A 22,500-nucleotide genomic window follows, 5' to 3' on the forward strand; every position below is an offset into this window, starting at 1 on the left:
AAAGGGGCTTGGCGATGCATGATTTTCCTTCATCACATCCATACACAGGCATTCGTTACCAAAGGCTCTTAGCACACGAAATGTAGATGAGGTATGTGGGAGGTGTGTTTATAACCTGCCCTGTTATATAGTGCTATATGTCTTATGTAAAAACAATGTCCTGTTTGTATTATTGTTATGTACCACGCCTGAATTTCTCTATGAGATAATAAAGTATTCTTATTCTTATTCTTATTCTTATAAGGACAAATAGACAGTACCATGGAAAACCGTTCATCGTTATTGAGCGTCTGGATTAAAGTCGCGCATACATATTTTCTTTTCTTTTTTGTATTAACTGTGAACTTTTGAATAAGAGGGGGCTAGATTTTTGCATGCGTTAGTGCTCGGGAGTTCCTGCACGTGCTTTAATCTTTAATTTTATTATGTATGTATTTGAATATTTGAGATTACGTGCAAGATTATGTTGTTAACCGGCTCCTTTGAGGTGCTAATCTGTTGCTTCGAATGTCCTTTATCAAAAATGAAAAGAAAGGTTTACGCTTTTTCTGTTTCATTATTTCGTTAAAAATTACACTGCTAAGGAGATTTGCCCGGTGAAATGCAATCCACACATTTCTTCCGTTTTTTGCTTCTTTTCTTCAGCAGCAAACAAAACGTATTAAACCTCCTGCAGTTCGTTCGCTTTCATAGAATTTTGTTCTCCCTTTTTTTTCTTTTTTTCTTTTACTCTTTAATCGGATTTCTGTAGAGCATCTAACTAGCAGCTAAGCTGAGACAAATTAAAAAAACAGCACGGAGAAGCGAAAACCAAAAAGGGCGAGACGGAGACAGAGGGCGGATTGAGGGGGGGGGGAGAGGGAGGGGGGAATTTGGGTGTAAAGAGAGAGTCTGACTGTCTACCTGTCTGTTTCTCTTTGCATATAATGCAATATGCATATTCATTAGAAAGAAGTCAGAAACAAAGGTGTTTAATTAGCCTTGTTAACAGAGTCACACACACACACACACACACACACACACACACACACACACACACACACACACACACATACACACACACACACACAAACACACACACACACACACACACAAACACACACACAAACACCTACCCACTAGTATGGCCTGTAGTCCAATACATCGAATTTAGACTTGAAATATCTGTTACCTTGAGACAAAAAAGATTGAAAGAAACTAAATGTTTCTTAGATTTGACCTTTAAAAAGCAATCTCGCTATGATGCCTTAATTTTAATTTCAGGTATGAACGAAAGTGCAGCGTGTTTCATCTTAACTTGAGTACACACAGGACAAGTACTCTGTAATTTAAATCTAAATGCAATATCGTTTGGCAGTACTTGTTTACCGCCAACAAGCATCGTCTGAAAATAGAACAGATTTGTCCTCCACAGCTTGTTTAATAGCGTCTGGTGGAAATGAAAGATAATTTCAGTCAGGACAGTCACTTTGATATTTTGAAGCAGAACAGGTGTCCAGTGAAATAAGACACGTACACTCTTTTTGTTCGAACAGGTGCTTCATAAATATCAAAGATATATTCCAACAGGAAAAGATGGCCTGTCTTTGGACGTTTGCGTATTTTAAGCTGTTATACATCTTCGGTTTTGCTTCAAAAGACAGGTGTTCTTACCGTTGGCAGTCTAACACTGAACTCGTGTTGTTTATTTTTTTCCGGGACACATAAACATATCAATTACAATTTGTTAGGGCGACGTTAAAACGGACAAATGTTCTATAATACCGAAACAAATGTATTAACATCTCTTCGTGTGTGGGGAAAAGGCCAGCTACTTGCCATTTCATAATTTATTCTATGTGTCCATCTTTTTATGCATGTCAAATGGTCATAATTATGCTTTGTAATAGTTTAAAATGTATGTGTCGTTGCTTTGTTCTACATAACTCAAAAGTTGAATAATATGCAAAAACGAAATATCTTTAGCTGTGACGGCGTTTTACGAGTTTTAATCTGAAAGTACCCGAACTGAAAACGTAAACCAGTTTCATAGGCCAGTTATTGTTGTTGTTAAAACTGACAGATTTCGTTTCCCCTAGGAATCATAATTACTACATTATTACGCGTAGTTATGCTGGTAGCAGTGAGGGAATCTATGCATACATTGTTTCCACAGGAACTAGGATTCGTTATTGGTAACTAATACCGGTTGACAAAGTCGTTTGAGCGATCACTTCTCCATTCCGTGAGGATTTGTTGTTGTTGTTTTAGTATCACATCACCCCCCTACTTCGCTCCTTGCACTGGCTCCCTGTCAACACCCGAATCTCCTACAAACTGTCCACTCTGGTCTACAAGTGTCTCAACGACTCTGCTCCCGAGTACCTTCAATCCTCCCTGGACCTGTACACCCAGCCCTCCGACCGTCCCCTTCGTTCTGCTGCTGACCCACTCCGTCTTCACATCCCTCGCTCGAAACTTGCATCTGCTGGTCAGCGTGCATTCCCCTCCGCGGGCCCCTCCGTCTGGAACTCCCTGCCGCTTGAGCTTCGCCAGAGCCCCTCTCTTGACGCGTTCAAGAGTAGGTTGAAGACTAAGTTCTTCCCGTAGCTGGCTGCGACTTTCATGTTCGACGTGATGTGTTGTGCCCCAAAAGACATTCTTGTGCTGTGCTCTGTGAGAGGTGTTTTCTTTGTGTTTAATATTATTTTGTTTGGACCAAGCTATTGATGTGTACATTGTTGTTAAACATTTGTTTGTTGTATGTTTATCAGGGTTTACTAGTGTGTGATAGGGTTCGTGTCCGTCTGTAGATGTTAGTTTCTTTGTTAGTCCTGTGTTGACAACTCTTCGACAAGCGCTTAGAACTGTACCCACGGAATACGCGCTATATAAGCTTCATATTGATTGATTGAGTTTATTCTGACACAGTTTAAAATTCCAAGACACAATGTTATTGTGAAAAGCACCACAGCAAGTGAAACAATTACATGCGTGCTCTTATGAACACAAAAACTGTAGGCAGACTTTGGTTTCATACATTAAAAATGTAGATAAAGAAACAAACTCCGTCAGTTGACTTCTTTCAACCTTCTGTCTAAACCAAGGCGACTCTGCTGCACTGGCACGCCATCTGTGTACAGTCGTCCGCCTGTTATAAGTCATATTGCCTCTTCATAGTACCAGAAAGATGGAGAAATCATCAGTTCTGCGCCTCCAGTATGACAGGAATGGCCGCCAAGAAAATGAAGAGCTCATTTCCAGCCATTTGTCTGTGTCATCCATCGCTCCAATCGTCTTCAGACAAGCGCCGCCGGATATCATTCGCTTGACCAATCATACTTCGCCACGTGTCAAATCTGTCTGCGGTTCTTTTCAGCTGCTAGCCAATCATCGACCACATCTTCGGAATAAGACTCTGATGAGACCTAGATCTGTCGTGGAGAGTGAAAAAAAAAAGGACAAGAATGTGGTCCGTACTGCACTATTTGACGGGCGCAATGGCCTGATGGATAAGACGCCGGCCTCGCAAGCGGAAGGTTTTGGGTTTGGGGTGGAGATTTTTCCGATCTCCAGGTCAACTTATGTGCAGACCTGCTAGTGCCTTATCCCCCTTCGTGTGTACACGCATGCACGCAAGCACAAGACCAAGTGCGCACGGAAAAGATCCTGTAATCCACGTCAGAGATCGGTGGGTTACAGAAACACGAAAATATCATGACTCCCTAAATGGCAGGGTAAAAACGGTCATACACGTAAAAGCCGTGGGATTTTCAGCCCATGGACGAAGAAGAAGAAGACTGCACTGTGTGTTTGGTTTAAAGACGATGCATATTGGCGAGTTAGGTGTAACAATGCATGCAGTATTCTGTTCTGAATTTTATCCTACATACGTGAGAGAGATACCCGTGAGATAAAAATCGTTCAAATCACACGTGTGTATATCATGTAAATGAGGTCAACCGGAAGGTCAAGCTATGTAAATTAGTAGTACATGGGATCAACCGGAAGGTCAAGCTATGTAAATTAGTAATTACATATTCATGAAGAACTACTTTTGCTACAAAATGGCAACTGCCACGAAAACCGATTTGTCAACACTGAAAGAATTTTTGAGTGATGAGCTGTTCGAAGACATGTTTGGTGATGACGCGAATGACGAACTCGATGAAGAAAAAAAGTGAGACATCCATGATTTATGATTTTTCTCCAATAGACTCATTCGTTCAGACAAACAAGAACAAGAACACTCTCCGAAAAACGGTTTACGATATACGTCGCCTATCGACGTTTATGGCGAAACACGGGGACAAAAGAAACATTAGCACCATCCAACCACAAGAATTATGCAAAATTCTCTGCTCCTTTTTCATGAGTTTGAAAAAACCGGATGGCAAAGAGTACGAACCATCCACGCTGAGGGGCCTTCTCAGCAGCATCCATCGACAGTTGAAGTCTAAAAAGTACTGTGCATCCGTTATAGACGGCCCCGCATTTGCACAACTGAGAGAAGTCGTGAAGACAAAGCAGAAGATTGTTAAACAGGAAGGTTGTGGCAACTTACCTAACAGGGCTCAACCGCTGAAAGATGAAGATGTTGACAAGCTGTGGCAGACAAAACAGCTCGGAGTCGCAGATCCAGAAGCAATCCTGAATACTCTGTGGTGGCAAAACACAGTCAACTTTGGTCTGCGCAGCGTGACTCCTCACAGGCACATGCAGTGGGGAGACGTGTCCTTGCATGAAGACAGTAATGGCAGATAATATCTCCAATTTTGCGAAAGACAATCCAAAACATGCCAGGGCGACAATCCAAAGTCTGTGCGTGATGTCTGTCCGAAAGCTTGGGCGTCGAACGATGAGCGCTGCCCTGTCGCAGTTTACAAAACATACGCATCTCTCCGACCAAAAGGTTACTCCGAGACAAGTTCCCCCTTCTATTGTGCAACAAACACAAAAGTTGCATCTGAAGAATTTCCATGGTTCAAGCGCCAACCTGTCGGCGTCAACAAGTTGTCAGCAACCATGAAAAACATGTGCAGAAAAGCTGGGATCATCAACCCGAGGTACACCAACCACTCTGCACGCAAGTTCCTAGTGCAGAAACTTTCCGAGAAGAACGTTCCTCCGACCAAAATGCAGCTATCTGGGCACAAAGACGTCCAGAGTATTAACAATTACAGCAGCATTTCCCAAGAGGAACACCGTGGCTTCAGTCTGATACTAAACGGCACTGCACCGGTCTCGGAGCTGTCGCCAGTGTCGGCAGACGACACATTGGTTTCGCCCGCATCGGCCACTTCAACTCCAGCCGTCTCCACTGCCACTGCCACAATCACATCCCAGCAAACGCTAACAACACTGTTTGCAGGGCCTGTGCACGTTGGTACCATCAACATCAACATAAATATTGTTCAATGACATATCTAGTCCTGTGATAATGATAGTTTTTAGCGGTAAACTTTTAGCTAAAGCTGACGGCAATTAACCTATTTGGAATCATGTTACTATTCCTGTTAGTGTACATATGCGTGCGCGAGTGTAGTATGCTTCGTATGGTATTTTTATCTGTTGTCTTATTATTTGTTTTGTCTTTTAATGTGCACCACACTGAAATTTCTCTGTATGACTATGAGATAATAAAGTATTCGTATTCGTATTCGTATTCAACCAATATTTGTGCAGTCACCAAACCGAGAAGTGACCATCTGAAAGCTGTCGACTCGCCTGGCTCCGACTTGACTGTCATCCTATCGCGGAAGGATATGCTTTGCTGTTGTTGTTCCTTTTGGTTTCTTTTATCCTGTGGCCACTGCTTTTCTTTTTATCTGGTATATTTTGAAGTGACCATGATTTCGTTGTTCGAATTTATTTCATCAATGTTCAATATTAAACTTAACAGTGTTAACAAAGGCGAACTACTTTGTCCTAGTTTGAGAGTGTGTGTCATGGCGGAGGAATGAATGTCAAATTGAGTAAAGTGGTTTGAAGTTCTAAAGCGGGTTGATCCAAAGGCAATAGCGCTGTCGGTGACTTTTAGTTAGATCTGGCACAGAAGTATATAATGTAGGATAAACAGAATACTACATGGCTTGCTGTGTCGTACCAGATTTACACTCGTTGCTTTTTCAAATAGTGAACAGCTCGCTTTCGCTCGCAGTTCACTATTTAAAAAAAAAACTCGTGTAAATCTGGTACGACACAGCAAGCCATGTAGTATTCTCTATATACTTATTTTAAACCCTTTTCTGACTGAGTGTATATTTTTTCTTAGAATTTGAAACAACTCCAGCTTGGTCAGCTTGTGCTAAGTTGTGCCAAGCTTACTTAAATTGAGTTAAGCTGATTTTGTTATTTTCATATATTGTTTTTATAGGTTTGTTTGTTTATCTGTTTGTTTGTTTTGTTTGTTTGTTTGTTTGTTTGTTTGTTTTCTCGGGTTTTACAATCGGGGGATAAGGAGATGGGGTCCTTGAATGTACTTATTTATCTAATTTCCATTTGTGAAGAATTACAGAGTACATTTCATTCCGACTGTGGGAAAATGCTAGATATATGAGCGATAGAGTGAAAGGTAATAATTATCAGCCTTACCATAAGCAGGCTTTTGCATCCAATGTTGTGATATTTTCCGCAGAAATTTAAACAACAACTACGAAATATGCATATAGTTTTAATTACAACTCTAGCAGGTTCTCGCAAACCGCAAACATCGTGTTTGAAACTGATAAATTCAGTACGCTTTGTTAACGGCACAGTAAGCCTCCCGTAAACCATCACAGATACGGTCAGGCTTTTACACACAGTACAAACACCCTTTCATTTAAACACTCACCGATTGAGAACATCCTAGGTGCCCTCCGTAAAGAGCGAACAATTTTCAAAGAATTTATTTTTGCGTGGTTTATCTCACCCCTGAGCCATCGTGAACCCGTGTGGTCCAGTTTCCCTTTTTCACAATGTAGTCGTTAGTTAGTTATTTGAATGCGACTATTTACAATATCACGTTTTTATGCACGAAACAAACGGCTGTGGTTCACAAGAACTCTAGCGATGGCTTTTGAGAGGAACGGCAATATGCACTGATAAACCGTCGTCTGCTACGACCCTTGCGTGACCCTGCTTCCGGGCTTTTCTTTTTTCAAACTTTCACAACTTCGAATTGTACTGATCTTGTCTTGACGAAAAAAGAATTCTTTTATGATTAAAGAATGTTTGTGTAACAAGCTGTCAATTTATTATTTAGATTTTAAAAGTTAGGTCTAGCGCAAAAACGCACCACGGTCCAAAAACATTTTGATAATCATCGATTCACGGCTATCGCCAGTTTACATCGACAGAATGAGACACGAAGGGAAGTAACTCATGTTTGACCTGAGTTCAGGATGGGTCCAAAAAGTGTTCGAGACAATCTGCAAAATTAATTCTTTAAAAATTGCTCGCTCTTTACGTAGGGCACCTAGGATGTTCCCGTTTGGTGAGCGTTCAAATGGAAGGGTGTTTGTACTGTGTGTAAAAGCCTGACAGTATCTGTGATGGTTTACGGGAGGCTTACTGTCCGGGCGTGAATTCCGGTATTCATAACAGCCGTCCAGCACCAAAACGAGGCGCCATTGTTCTTCAGGGCCAAGTCCACGAAAATAAATTCTTTGAAAATTTCTCACGCTCGACAGAAAGCAGCCAGGATGTTCCCGTTCGGTGAGCGTTCAAATGGAAGTATGTTTGTACTATTTGTAGACGCTCGGGGAGCTCTGTGATGGTTTACGGGAGGCTTACTGTGCCTTTAACTTATTCTGAACTTTCAAGAGATAGCAGCTTAATTAACACTGGCGCTTGTTCATTACACTTTTCTTTTTCTTTGTGCCACATCCGAAAACAAAACACAACGTAAATGTCAAAACCCTAAAAGCAAAACAGTTTCGAGACCACGATGAACAGGGGCGGAGCAGTTAAGCCCGAGGGGGGTACAACCTTGGGTCCAGGGGTCGGTAGAGGTTGGGTACCTGAAGCTGAAGAATTTTAGCTATCTTATAAACCATATGTGGCTTATCCTTGATTTTAAACATCATCAACTGGCGTCAGCAGCCACTCATTATTTCTTTTAAAGTTAGTATTAAATAATGGCAATTTATCTTCCATGATATCTGCTCCCGACATCATATAGTATGGTTAGAAGAAAGACATGTCGCATAGGATTGGCAGTTAAAACTGTACAAAAATGATACCGATTAAACAATTAACACTTCCGGAACCCCTGTAACCACCCCCCTAATCCGCCCCTGGTAAATATTGTTATCTGATTCTGGCCTCCTTTCAAAAGTAGTACCAATGCCCTTCTTTAAGGAAACAATTCTAAACATGGAAAATATCAGGTTACAGAAAACTAAGCTAAAGTGTGTTTGATTACAGTCAGCATTTTGCCCACATGTAAAACATCGCCTTCCGTGTCACTTTACAATCTCGCCATCTTGTCTTCATCTTCAATTTCTTTCTTTCATTTATTTTCTTTTAAGCAAGGAAAATGATGTTGCAATCTTTCTTGGAATTGTCAGAACCCACTCAGTCTTTTATTACCTTATTTACTTCGTTTCTTATTTATTGCTTTAACTTGGTCTGTTCCTTTCTTCCCGTCCAAATATAGCCATATTTGCCACCAATCCTTGTGCACACACAGACGTTTTAACTACGGAAAGGTTAGTGGGAGACCAATACTTACCAATTACTCCTTCCCCGGCGTAATGCTGCGCGTGAGAGGGAAAAGGTTGTAAATCTCCTGTTCGTGTTTCGACAAATATGCATGTATCTAGTAAAACGTTACTTTCACACCTTCACTAGGATTCAAAACCCCACGATCAAGTCAAGAATGTATAGCGCTTTCTACCATGTTCACTAAATCAGCAGTGAATGTTTTAACTAACTGGCACATTTTATTTAAAATAGCAAGGTGTTTATTTTAGACATTCAAGTACCTTACTGTGGATTGATACCCAATCCTTCGCAGAATGCTTGCATGGTTCACACAATTACACCAAAACTAGGCAATGCAATACATGTATTTTTTTTTATATATTTTTTAAATGTTCATAAACAGTAACTTTCCAAGTCCTTGGCGTTCACATCACCACCACGTGTATGCTTCCATGATTCTTTCTTCTTCTTTTTCCCAGTCTGATATCGACTTCGAGTTCGACTTGCAGCCTTCTAGCAAAGAGAAAGCAGCACAGGTCTTCCTCGGGGCAGCTACTTCAGCACCAGTCTGCGAGAACTGAGATGCCTTGAGCACGCTGCCAGAGCTTCCGTTTTGAAATTGAGTAATTTCTAGACGTCTTTCAAATCTGGTGCCCGACCAGACTGGTATTTATCTGCACTAAATCCGTCTCTCCGAATCTTCTGGCAAGGCTGTCGCGTGCAAAAATACGCGGCGCCATGTCCTCAGGGGCAGTAACTCTAATATTATATCCGGTGTAAGAAGGGACAGTAATCCTAGGTAGAGGCACAGAAGTTGAATTTGTTTGGGGTTGCGGGTATAGGGCGACTTGTCTTATATCGTGTTGTCACGAGAAAGTTCACAAAAATGGTTCAAAGGTGTGATTGATGTTTTTGATTTGGAATTATAACATTTAAGACATTTTCGGGGATGTATTCGACAAAGGAAATTAAGTCGCTTGTCAGTTGTAAGTTGCTACAAAAAAATCAAAAGAAAAAAGTAAGATGTATGTCATGAATAATTAAATCATTTTAGAACGAAACACTTTCAAAAACGATCCAACCAAAGAAGCTAAACTGATTTTCTAAAGACACTTCGTCGTTGTTTAACTTTTCTCACTGCTGTTGTGTTAAGCCTTGATTGATGCCAATAGTGGTGGTGGTGGGTGGTGGTGGTGGTGGTGGGAGGGGGGGAGGTGGCTAGTTTAATTTTTGTTTGTTATGCTTGTCATCTTGAATACGACAGGTTTCTTTTTCCTCTCCTTCTTCTTTCTTGCGACAAGTCACTAAAGTCAGTGCAACTGGTTTTGGTAAGCTGGTAGCTACGGAATAGATGAGAGGTCGTCATTGCAGTAAGGGAAGCAACAATGAACATTTTATTATAACCGACGGCTGATTGTCTCCCTTGCTCTACTGACGATCCATTTCCAACAAACAGATCGCTCTCTCTCTCTCTCTCTCTCTCTCTCTCTCTCTCTCTCTCTCTCTCTCTTTCTCTCTGTGTTTATCCCCCCTCTCTCTCACTCTCTCTCTCACACACACACACACACACACACACACACACACACACACACACACACACACACACACACACACACACACACACACACACACACTCATACACCCTACACCTCAAACGCACACACATCGTTCATGGTAAAACAAAGAAGAAGATGTGAACGTAGCACAGAAGACCATATATTCTTACATGTTCAGGCAAAACGAAATGAAACTAAATTACAAGAAAACCAAACGAAGAAATAACGGTTAGAAAACGACACTTGCCCTGCACAGAACCCTCTAAACACTTAATCTCTCCTTTGCCCCACTTACAAATGCGAACATCATCTTTAATCCCAAAGCCTATTGACCGAATGACTTTTAGCATCACAGTCTGATCATTTGACTAATTCTGCAATATTGAAGTAGTGTTTGTATTAAAAAGAAACACCTCTTTTTGGCGAACAGGATTCTTTGAATTTCCAGCTGTCTTTAACAATTGTAGACTTGACACTTGCAGCTGATGGGTAAAGGGAGGTAAATCTTAGTGATGCGTCCCAACATCGGTAGAGTTTCGCACCATGCCCACACGCTGACCGTACGCTCCACCTCTGCGCATGCGCTGTATTCTCCTTTTCCGCCGGAACCATAGCATTTTGGAGCACTGTTGAATCAAAATGGAGAAACACGAAATTGAATACAAAACAGAACCAAATGTCGACGTATTCTTTTAATTATTTAATTATCCTGTCAGGTCAAATGACTTAATTTCTTTCAATGCAGATAGTCAGAGAACCATCTGGTTAACGATAAACCATAAACATCAATCATGCAAATTAATCTGCCGACAACAATTTAAGATGGTTGTTATAAATCAGTATTTCAGCCTGGAACTGTTTGAAGACAAATTGAAAAAGTGGCTTTCATAGCAAGCGCGTATATGTCACAATAGCAATGCTAGCAGCCACAATTACACAAATCGCCACCGTGCTAATTTCCCGTCTATACTACTAATCTATTTAATTAACAAAAATCAGTCAATGTCATTTCCCAGGAAATGAACACATTTCACGGTCACGAGCTGTCAAAGGTGCTAATGGGTTTTGGACGTTTACTTAAATCGTCCTGTGTGCTGGGTGTATCATCTTGCAATCAATGAATCAATTCAAAGGTTGTAAATGAATACACGTCCGAAAGTATGGGTTATATTGCTTGACAACCATTAGACACGCATTATTCAAGAAAAACACTGCTGATTACGTTTCCGAACATGGAATCAGAGTTACGTAGTGAATAACACTCTATTTTTTACATAGTGATAAGTATCTAGAAAATATCATACAGGCTATGCCCAAAATTATTAAACGAATCTTCTTCAGCAACAAAAATCAGCAACAACAACAAATTCAAACAGTGGCACGGTTTCTCCGTCTCAGGTATTGGGCGAGTTTATGTAAGCTTGGCTTCCTCGTTGTTGGAAAATTACAGTAAAAAATTACGATTCAAGGGATAGTACCTAACAGAAAAGGCCCTCAGATCGCTTCCATAGTTATACCATAGGATTCTGCGTTACACATAAATGCTACCGCGTAGGAGGACTGCCTTCATTTTGCACCAAAAAAAAGTGTTTTAAAACTTTTTAATTAAATGTCGTGGAATAGATAAAGAAAGAGTACTCTTTGCTGTGGTTTCTTCCACAAAGTTACAGCCGATGTTTGTGTACGTGATGAACATTACTAGGTGGCCGCGTCATATATGGCGCTTCCGTCTTCTTGGCAACTTTATATTTTGATCACCCGTAAGAGGCAGCGCCCTGAAGCGCATTGGCTCACTTTGATTGATTACCAAACTTGTGGTGCGGCTTTGAGCAAATCGTGCCGTGTGCGTCCAGATTATAATACAGTACGGGTATTCACCAGATTATAATACAGTACGGGTATTCACCAGATTATAATACAGTACGGGTATTCACCAGATTATAATACAGTACGGGTATTCACCAGATTATAATACAGTATTCACCAGATTCTTCAATTTGGTCAGATCAATATTATATTTTGTCATCATTTTCACGAGTTTTCATTCACAAGCACCTGGGAAATAAATCTCATGTTCCCCATGCAATAAATCCCCGGTTACCATAGTTGCAGGAAGCAGGTTATACATGGATAATCAAAAGCAAACCCAATAGAAACGCTCGGGGATTCTTCGGCTCTTTTCATTGGCATTTCCCCAGACCTAAACAGACGACACGACACTGCTTTGCAAAGTTCCAAAAACGAACTGGCAAACTGGCAAAAGTAAACAAAAAACAACACTACTTCATGAAAGGTTATAAATTCATCACAAACAAATGAAACCTAGCGATATGTTTTGTCTTCTTACAAAGTCATGGAGTGCGTGTATCTGTGTTTTAATACACAGACGTTCGGAGAAACACGAACGTCAAGTTCACAAGACGTTGTATCAATAAACGAAGAGCAAATAAGAAATAATAATAAAAGCAAAGAAAATAGCAACAAGATATGCAAACATCTAACAAAGCCGAGCAAGCAGAATGACAGGTCTAATGAAAAACAAAGAGGCACTGAGTCGGAAACAAGATCGCGATTCTTTCCTTCGCTGCACGACGCAAATCTTCTGTGACCTTTGACCCAACGTAGCTTCCACATTCGATCACTAAGCTTAATATTTACAACTGAAAGCCGAGGGGGTGGAATACCGAGATGAACCTACAGAACTGTGCATCCTCAAACCTGACATATTCATCCCAACATTTTATTAACTCAAAAACACAGAAAGTTGCTTTCACACGCCAGCTTTGATTGCCAGTGGTTATCAAAACGGAACTCGTGTGGTTATCAAAACGGAACTCGTGTTTCAAAGCATGGCTCCCTGTGTTGATTGTGCACTTATTTTCTCACTACCAAAATGATGACAAAAACGATGTTTGGTGGTTTGTTGTCAGACCAGCTTTTTTGTCGGGCGTAACTGTGTGGTCAGGTTTGTGTCAGATCTACTTTTGTGTGGGCTGTCTCAAGTGTGTCGTGCTTTCGTCACACACAAACTCTTGTTTTAATTTCTGTTGGTAAATTCCAGAGTAGCGTTAAGCTAAAAAGTGATGATCTTTCATACAGACCTCATTTAAACTCGGAGAAAGGACTGTGCTCTTAGTTATTTGCGATTCGAAACCTTCATCGAGCTTCGACAGATTGACTGTGCAGAGTGTTGCCCCTTGAATTTACTCCAAGGCCACGGTTAGCACATTTTCAAAGTAAATGTGGTATGTTTCTCGTGTTGTATCTTCACTCATCGGGGAGTCTGGTACTATATATGAACGGTAAGAATGCTCTGAACTCTACACGTATTATATCCACATCGTTTGTTTGTTCACATTCGCCCAACATGTTAATTTGCTGCGGGGTTTATGTCGTCTGCTAGGCGGCTAGGGCAATTGAACCACTGCACTGCAGTCTCATTTTAAAAACATAAATTGCTCGTCTGCACGCATGAGGCAGGCTGGTAATAAGTTTTATACATTGTAAGAACGTTCTTAACCCTACACGTTTTCGATTCCGATTGCTGTTGCCTTGAAATAATAATTCGGAAACCATTCATTTACTGAACTGATGCAGCCGTATTTCAGTGTAGTCTGCTATAACAGAGTCGACTTCCAAATGCTGATCTAGCTGGTACGTTATCGGAATAACACTTGTGTTTTGTGTTTGCCGTTGGGAATTTTTTACTAACTCATCATTTGGTAATGTGGTTAATAAGCTACATGCCACTAACACGGCATATGAGAAGAATCTTTGCAAGTCAAAACGAGAAGAGACCATTGTGGAAGAGACACAGCCGCTTCTATTTTTAGATCAGTGGGATTCACTGTGGCACAGGCGCCTGCGATCTGTCAGAAAAAAAACACTTCTGCTTTGAGCCGCAGGAAATTTATGGTTATTTTTTGGTAAAGTGGAGAATATAAGCTACATGTCATTAATTAATTCTGAGAATGAGAGTACAGTCTCGCTTTGGCAAAGGGCGTAAGAATACGCTCTGTGGAAAAGTTAGCGCACTCCAAGAGTGCGCTAACAGATTTAAGCGCATCGCCATTAGCCAATCAACTGGTTCACATCAGTCATGTGACACCAGTACTTACTCACAATTATTATTATTATCATTATTATCATTATTATCATTATTATCATTATTATCATTATTTTCCCTTTAAGCTGCTAAATTAACTTGTTTTCCCTTTTCTCCCAGAATGTTATATTTGGCAAAGATAAATTACCCGCAAGACACATAGGTGACGTCCTGATGGCGCGGGTTAACGACCCAGCAGTGCCCTCCGTGGTGGTCAAAACTCTGCAGCAACAGCTTGTAGGCAGCACACCCCTCATTCTCGCGGCCCTTCTTCACTCCGTCGCCCACACTCGACTGTTTATCCCTGGAGAATTAACATTCAAGAGTCAATAGCAGTCAGCATAGGGGAAGATAGGGGCGCGGCTCAGAACACTGTGCAGAAATCAAGTGTACGTGAGAGTTAAAGCAAAGGCAGTTTCTTGGCATCAGAAAGTATAACAATTGGACCTGTGGGTTTTGTTTGGAAACTAGTAACACTAAACATACTGACGTACACACACACACACACACACACACACACACACACACACACACACACACACACAGTGACACACACACGGCACACACACACACTCATAAACAAACGAACGCACGGACATCATTCATAAACACGCACGCACGCGGTGACCCACACACATACACACACACGCATGCACACACATACGCACGCACGCACACACGCACGCACACACGCACACGCACACATGCACGCAGGAACGAGCGTACGCATACACACACAAACACACACACACACACACACACACATACACACACACACACACACCACACACACACAATGGCCTTCGCCATCAGCGCATATGTGCCTGTCCGTAAAGTGACCAATGTCCCAAGGCAGTAATAAACAGAACTGCACTCATTGCTCTACTGACGTACTGTTTCCAACATAACTGCAGGACTTACTCTTCGGTAAGACTGTACAAAGTGTACTGTTCAGTTTTTGGATTTGTGGCCTTGACCCCGTCCTTGAAAAGTAGTTCAAGGACATCCGTCCGCGCTGTGAGCTCTGTGTTTATAGAGTCCCTGCAAGTAAATAGGTTATATCAATTTTCTTGTCGTTATCTGTCGCTTTGTCAGCTTACATAAATCATGAAGCCGCTACACTGATGCGCTTTCTGGTATTCCTTGTTTTGAATACAAAGAAGGCTAAATACGTCTCTCTCTCTCTCTCTCTCTCTCTCTCTCTCTCTCTCTCTCTCTCTCTCTCTCTCTCTCTCTCTCTCTCTCTCCCGGCCTCTCTCTCTCTCTCTCTCTTTCTCTCTCTCTCTCTAACCACACGTGTATGCTCTTCATGCATCATCATCATCATCATCATCATCATCATCATCATCATCATCATCATCGTCATTATCATCATCATCGTCATCATTATCATCACATGTTTAATTTTCCCCACCTCTTTTTGTTAACTTTTTAATTTAAATGTTTTAAATGTTAGTGCCTGTGCGTCCCAAGGACAGATTGTAAGAAAAGGCATGGCCTTAAATCTTAATCCTTGTAAAATAAAGTTTAATTCAATTCAATTCAATTCAATTTAATTCAATTCAATTCTCTCTCTTCTTTCTCTTCTCTGTCTCTCTCTGTCTCTGTCTCTCTCTCTCTATCTCTCTCTCTATCTCTCTCTATCTCTCTCTCTCTCTCTCTCTCTCTCTCTCTCTCTCTCTCTCTCTCCCCCTCGGTTCCACTAGCCCTTAATTCAATATGTATTAATTGTGTTAGCAAATTGTATTTCGTTGTGTTTGAATGTACTGCTTGTAGTAAATAAAGTGTTTTCTTAGTTAAATACCGTGTAATGTATGCTTTAACCTGTAGTGTTGTGCGCTTATTATGTTGTACCTTTTTTGGACCTGATGAGTTAAATTATTTGCAACGTTAACACTCCTTCATAAGGGGCTATGGCCTATTGAATAAATTATCTGCGTCTGCGTCTGCGTCTCTCTCTCTCTCTCTCTCTCTCTCTCTCTCTCTCTCTCTCTCTCTCTCTCTCTCTCTCTCTCTCTCTCTCTCTCTCTCTCTCGACGACCTAGAGAATCGATCAAAGCGCAACAACTTGATCATTTACGGCATAGAGAGGAATGAGTGTGAAACAAGCGAAGACTGTGAAGGTATTCTGCAGGACCTAATCACTGACAAGCTGGAGATGGCAGGTGTAGTGTTTGACAGTCTCCATCGTCTTAACGGTAAGGCCGACTCCCCTTTGATTGCCCGCTGTGCTTCCTACAAGGACAAGTTGCAGATTTTAAGAGCGAAGCGGAAACTGCATGGGAGTTAGATTTCCATTGGAGATGACTTTTCTCGTCGGGTCAGAGAGATCAGGCGAAACCTTGTGCCTCGTCTGAAGCAAGCCAGAGATGAGCAGAAGAAAGCTACTCTCACTTTTGACCATCTGTATATCGAAGGGAAGAAGTTCACATTTGACTTACAAAAGAACACGGTTATTGAAACGAGATAGGAATTCGGCCGCTCCAATGTTGGGGAGAGACCCAAATCAGTTATTTCTAGTGACAGTATATTGTGTCCGAGAAGGACATTTTGAGAGTGGACGAAAAAAGAAAGACACCGGTGTTACCTGTAGTTTTGGACAACGCGGTGAGCGCACGTGAAAAAAACGGACTGTGTTGGCAATAACAATGTTGACGACAGGATGTCGGTAAAATGTGACTGTGAAAGCAGTGCGAGTGTCATCTTGGACACCCGGCCAGTACTGAAACTGGCCTTGGCACGGAACGATCCAAGGGGGGCAATCTCAGTCATCTCAAAGAGGGAAATCCAAACGCAATCCGCTTTGTTCGATTTTATGGGCTTGGACGATAGAGAAAAATAAGAAAAGCAAAAGCTGGAGTCCAGTCTGGACGAAAATGCTATCAAGAACGCAGAATTGATTTTTTCTGCGTTTTGTTTTTTTTGCCGTAAGCGCCATGTTTATCGGAGCAGGAAACTCTTCCTGAGTGAGGCCCCTTCGTTGATGCATGTCAACAAGCCAGATGTGCGAGAAGCGAAATTGTGCCGCAACTTAAGTTTTAGCTCGACACGGGAGTGCACAATGGTAAGTCGTTGCTATTTTTCACTTTATTTGACATGGCTTGTGAGCAAAAGGTGTTGGTTACGGCTGTGCATGCTGTCAGTGTTCATTATTTGATTTCAATTACCCAGCACCGTCAGTTTTCCTTTGTCTTTGAGGCCGGTTGGAGACCGATAAACATGGCGCTTACGGCTAAAAAAACTCAGAAAAAATCAATTCTGCGTTCTTGATAGCATTTTCGTCCAGACTGGACTCCAGCTTTTGCTTTTCTTATTTTTCTCTATCGTCCAAGCCCATAAAATCGAACAAAGCGGATTGCGTTTGGATTTCCCTCTTTGAGATGACTGAGATTGCCCCCCTTGGATCGTTCCGTGCCAAGGCCAGTTTCAGTACTGGCCGGGTGTCCAAGATGTGCGAGTGTGAGTGACACAGTGGGTCAGATCAGGGGTCATATGGAATCCTATTCTGATAGCAAACCTAGAAATGCGTGTTGTGAATGAAAAAGATAAAGTCGAGCACGCCACAAATGTTAGTAGCTGTAAAGTCACTCGAAGTGTGAATAAGCCCTTTTCTTTTTTACAGTGGAATGTTAACGGCTTGTACTCCAAATTAACTGACACGGAATTTGTAAATTATGTAGGGAGTTTCGATTTTGTTTGCCTTGTAGAAACGTTTATGGATGAATTCACGTCAACTGTTTTTGATGGTTATTCACTTTTTGTTAAACCAGCAGTGAAGTTTACCAAGCAGGGCCGAAGGTCAGGCGGTGTATTGTGCCTAATAAGAAATGAGTTTGCTCCCTTTGTGCGTAAACTTCATGTTGAATGTTCTAACTTCATTGTTTTTGTCCTTGATAAAAGCCTCTTTGGAATTTCTAAGGAAATTTTGTATGTGTGTGCTTATGTTCCGCCCGAGGGCTCGCCGTATTACTCGTTTTTTCATCTGGATAATGGTGTTTCTCTACTAGAAGAATGCTTGACTGAGTGTTTGTTGACAGAAGGTGATGTTTATGTCGTGTTGTCGGGTGACCTGAATAGCAGAACAGCCAATATGTCCCAGCCTGTATTACAAGATCATGATGTTTTTGATTTATTGCACAAAAGTCAGTCAGTTCGCGGGAATTGAAAATCACAAGATCAGACATTGAATAGTTATGGTAAATATTTGTTAAATATGTGCACTGCACTTGGACTGTGTATTCTTAATAGTGTGTGTAATGGGGATTTGCAGGGCTGTTTTACCTACATGTCAGAGAGGGGGAGTAGTGTTAATGATTATTTTTTGCTGTCTTATGATTTATTTGCAATTACTCTGTCTTCGAGCGAACTATTGGTGGCTGGCCGGATTGAGTCAGATCATATGCCAGTTGAATTTCATGTTACGTTCCCATGTGATAATGTTTATCATGATATGCGTGAGAATGCAGATTGCTTTATTGAGAAGTATGTTTGGGATATCAAGAAGGCAGAAACGTATGTGAATTTGATGTGTGCAGATGATATGTGTGCAAGGTTAGAGTCTGCCCAAAATATGATCGAATCTGATATGAATGGAGCTTTGGAATTATTTAGCACTTGTGTTAAGGAAAGTGCTGACTGCATGAAGAAAATAATTTATTTGAAGTCAAATAATCAATCGGATGATTGGTTCGATTAAGAGTGTAGAATAACCCGAAAAAATGTGTGGAAGTTGTTAAGCAGATGTAATCAGCCTGAAGACATTCACGCTCGCAATGTTTATTGTTTAGCCAGACGGGAATATAAAAACATGTTAGAAAGAAAGAAAAGATTGTATAATGATTTGACATTACAAAAACGTATTGAATCTGTTAATGATCAACAAGAATTTTGGAATATAATGCATAAATTATCCTCAAAACGAAAACAAATAAAGAACAACATACCAGTTGATACCTGGTTTCAGCATTTCAAAGTATTATTGGAAAAAGATGTAATTGAGGCTGAAGAAATTGAATATGAAGACGATGAAGGTATTTTGAATCGTTCAATTTCAAAAGAAGAAGTGTTGATTGCAAGGAGAAAGTTAAAACCTCAAGAGTCTGCTGGGCCTGATGGAATAATAGGAGAACTTTTGAAAAATGTTTTTTCTCCAGGGATTGACTTTTTGGTACACTTGTTTAATTTTTTGTTTTCCAAGGGTGTATTTCCAGAAAGTTGGACAGAGCCCATTGTTATCCCTTTGTTTAAGAAAGGCGATGTGAATGATCCAAATAATTATCGTGGAATTTCGCTGTGTAATGTTAGTAGCAAGGTCTATAGTACTGTGATTAATAACAGGTTGCAAGAATGGACTGAATGTAATAACAGTACGGGTGAATATCAAGCTGGTTTTAAAAAGTATTGTCAGTAAGTACTGGTGTCACATGACTGATGTGAACCAGTTGATTGGCTAATGGCGATGCGCTAAAACTGTTAGCGCACTCTTGGAGTGCGCTAACTTTTCCACAGAGCGTATTCTTCCGCCCTTTGCCTAAGCGAGACTGTGCTCTTATCCTCAGAATTAATTAATGACATGTAGCTTATATTCTCCACAATACCAAAATACTATAAATTCCTGCTTCTCAATTAAAGCAGAAGTGGGTTTTTTCTGACAGATTGCATGTGCCTGTGCCACAGTTGCCACTGATCTAAAAATAGAACCCGCTGTGTCTATTTTTCAGTTTCGACTTGCGAAGAATCTTCTCATAATTATGCCGTAGCTTATTATCCACATTACCAAATGATGAGTTAGTATACAATTCCCAGCAGCTAACAGAAAACACAAGTGTTATTCCGATAACGAACCACTGAACTAGATCAGCATTTGGAATATATACGTAGCAGACTAGATTACACTGAAATACGACTGCATCAGTTCAGTAAATGAATGGTTTCCGAATTATTATTTCAAGGCAACAACAATCGGAATCGAAAACGTGTAGGGTTAAGAACGTTCTTACCATGTATAAAACTTATTACCAGCCTGCCTCATGCGTGCAGACGAGCAATTGTTGTTTTTGAAATGAGACTGCAGTGCAGTGCCGTGGTTCGCTTGCCCTAGCCGCCCTAGCAGACGACATAAACCTCGCAGCAAATTAACATGTTGGGCAAATGTGAACAAGCAAACGATGGGGACATACTACGTGTAGGGTTCACAGCATTCTTACGGTTCATATATAATAGTATACCAGTCTCCCCGATGAGTGAAGATACAACAGAAGAAACATACCACATTTACTTTGAAAATCCGAGTCTGCTAACCGTGGCCTTGGCCGGAGTCAATTCAAGGGGCAACACTCTGCACAGTCAATCTGTCGAAGCTCGATGAAGGTTTCGAATCGCAAATAATTAAGAGCACAGTCCTTTCTCCGAGTTTAAATGAGGTCTCTGTGAAAGATCATCACTTTTTAGCTTAACGCTTCACTGGAATTTACCAACAGAAATTAAAACAAGAGTTTGCGTGTGACGAAAGCACGACACACTTGAGACAGCCCACACAAAAGTAGATCCAGTGACACAAACCTGACACAGTTACGCCTATCCAAATGCGCGTTGCAAAATGTGCGTTTTGAATCTTCTTTTTTCTCTGGCGGTACTGACAATATCGTTATTGAAACAATCCCAGTGCACTAAGGGATTTATAGAGCAAATCTCGAAAATAATTATTGAACTCAGCGCTATGCGCTTCGTTCAATAATGAATTTTCTCGATTTGCTCTATAAATCCCTTAGTGCACTGGGATGTCTCAATAACTTAAATTATTCCACTATTGATCATATGTTTACACTGTTGGCCTTTGAATCGTAAGCTGTATGTTACCCCCGGCGGGTTAGGGGGAAGAATTTACCCGATGCTCCCCAGCATGTCGTAAGAGGCGACTGACGGATTCTGTTTCTCCTTTTACCCTTGTTAAGTGTTTCTTGTATAGAATATAGTCAATTTTTGTAAAGATTTTAGTCAAGCAGTATGTAAGAAATGTTAAGTCCTTTGTACTGGAAACTTGCATTCTCCCAGTAAGGTCATATATTGTACTACGTTGCAAGCCCCTGGAGCAAATTTTTGATTAGTGCTTTTGTGAACAAGAAACAATTGACAAGTGGCTCTATCCCCTCTCCCCCCTTTCCCCGTCGCGATATAACCTTCGTGGTTGAAAACGACGTTAAACACCAAATAAAGAAAGAAAGAAAGAAAGCTGTATGTTGCCTTTATAAATTTTGAGAAGGCGTTTGATTCCATCAACAGAGCTTTGCTCTGGCCAATTCTGTTAAAAAATGGTATAAAAGGGAAACTCTTTCAGGTGTGTGAAGAGTATGTATGATAATGTAAAATTAAAGGGAGATGTGGAGCAAAGTTTACGGATTATATTAATTGTACATTTGGTGTTAAACAGGGCGATGTATGTAGCCCAGTTTTATTTTCTCTCTTTATGAATGAGTTAGCACTTGAGATAATTGAGAATGGAAGATATGGTGCCACATTTACTGATGATTATTTGGAATTGTTTATTCTTTTGCTTGCTGATGATTTATTGTTGTTATCAGAGACTGTTGTGGGTCTACAGACTCAGTTAAATAATTTACGCAGGGCAGTGTCCTCTCTTCATTTAAAGGTAAACATGAGTAAAAGTAACATTATTGTGTTTAGGAAAGGTGGATATCTGAGTGCAAGGGAAAGATGGACATATGGGGTTGATATTTTACCTGTTGTAAACGTTTAGAAGTATTTAGGAATATTGTTTTCAACTCGACTCAGTTTCACTGCTGCCTGTAGCGATCTCTCAAGCCGGGCCAAAAATGCTCTGATGTGTATTATACAAAGATTATCTGTGCTTAATGATAATAGTTTGAATGTTTTTTTGAAGTTGTTTGATTCCCAAGTACAACCAATAGTACAGTATGGTGCTGAGATATGGGGACTGGATAAAGCTGCTCTGCAGTGTGAAAAAGTCCATTTATTTGCATTGAAGAAGTTCTTAGGAGTTCGTATGCGAACACCTAATGACCTGGTATATGGCGAGACACACAGATATCCGATATATTTGAATTATATTTTACGGTTGAAAACGACGTTAAACACCAAATAAAGAAAGAAAAAAAAGTAAAGAAAGAATTCTATTTTAAGATGCGTTAGCTA

General features: G+C 40.8%; 1 protein-coding gene across 2 annotated transcripts in view; it reads right to left on the reverse strand.

The window, feature by feature from the left end:
* Nucleotides 1-10,363: 10,363 nt before the first annotated feature.
* Nucleotides 10,364-22,500, reverse strand: part of LOC138969136 (uncharacterized) — a 21,156-nt gene continuing 9,019 nt past the window's right edge. For both annotated transcript variants that reach the window (XM_070341853.1, XM_070341854.1), the window contains 3 exons: nucleotides 15,250-15,369; nucleotides 14,477-14,632; nucleotides 10,364-10,849 (listed from right to left, as the gene is read on the reverse strand). In XM_070341853.1, the coding sequence (XP_070197954.1) occupies nucleotides 10,678-10,849; nucleotides 14,477-14,632; nucleotides 15,250-15,369 (448 nt within the window). In that variant the 3' untranslated portion in view covers nucleotides 10,364-10,677. The remainder of the gene's footprint in view (nucleotides 10,850-14,476; nucleotides 14,633-15,249; nucleotides 15,370-22,500) is intronic.

The sequence above is a fragment of the Littorina saxatilis genome, linkage group LG6, assembly GCF_037325665.1.
Source record: "Littorina saxatilis isolate snail1 linkage group LG6, US_GU_Lsax_2.0, whole genome shotgun sequence".
Classification (NCBI taxonomy): domain Eukaryota; kingdom Metazoa; phylum Mollusca; class Gastropoda; order Littorinimorpha; family Littorinidae; genus Littorina; species Littorina saxatilis.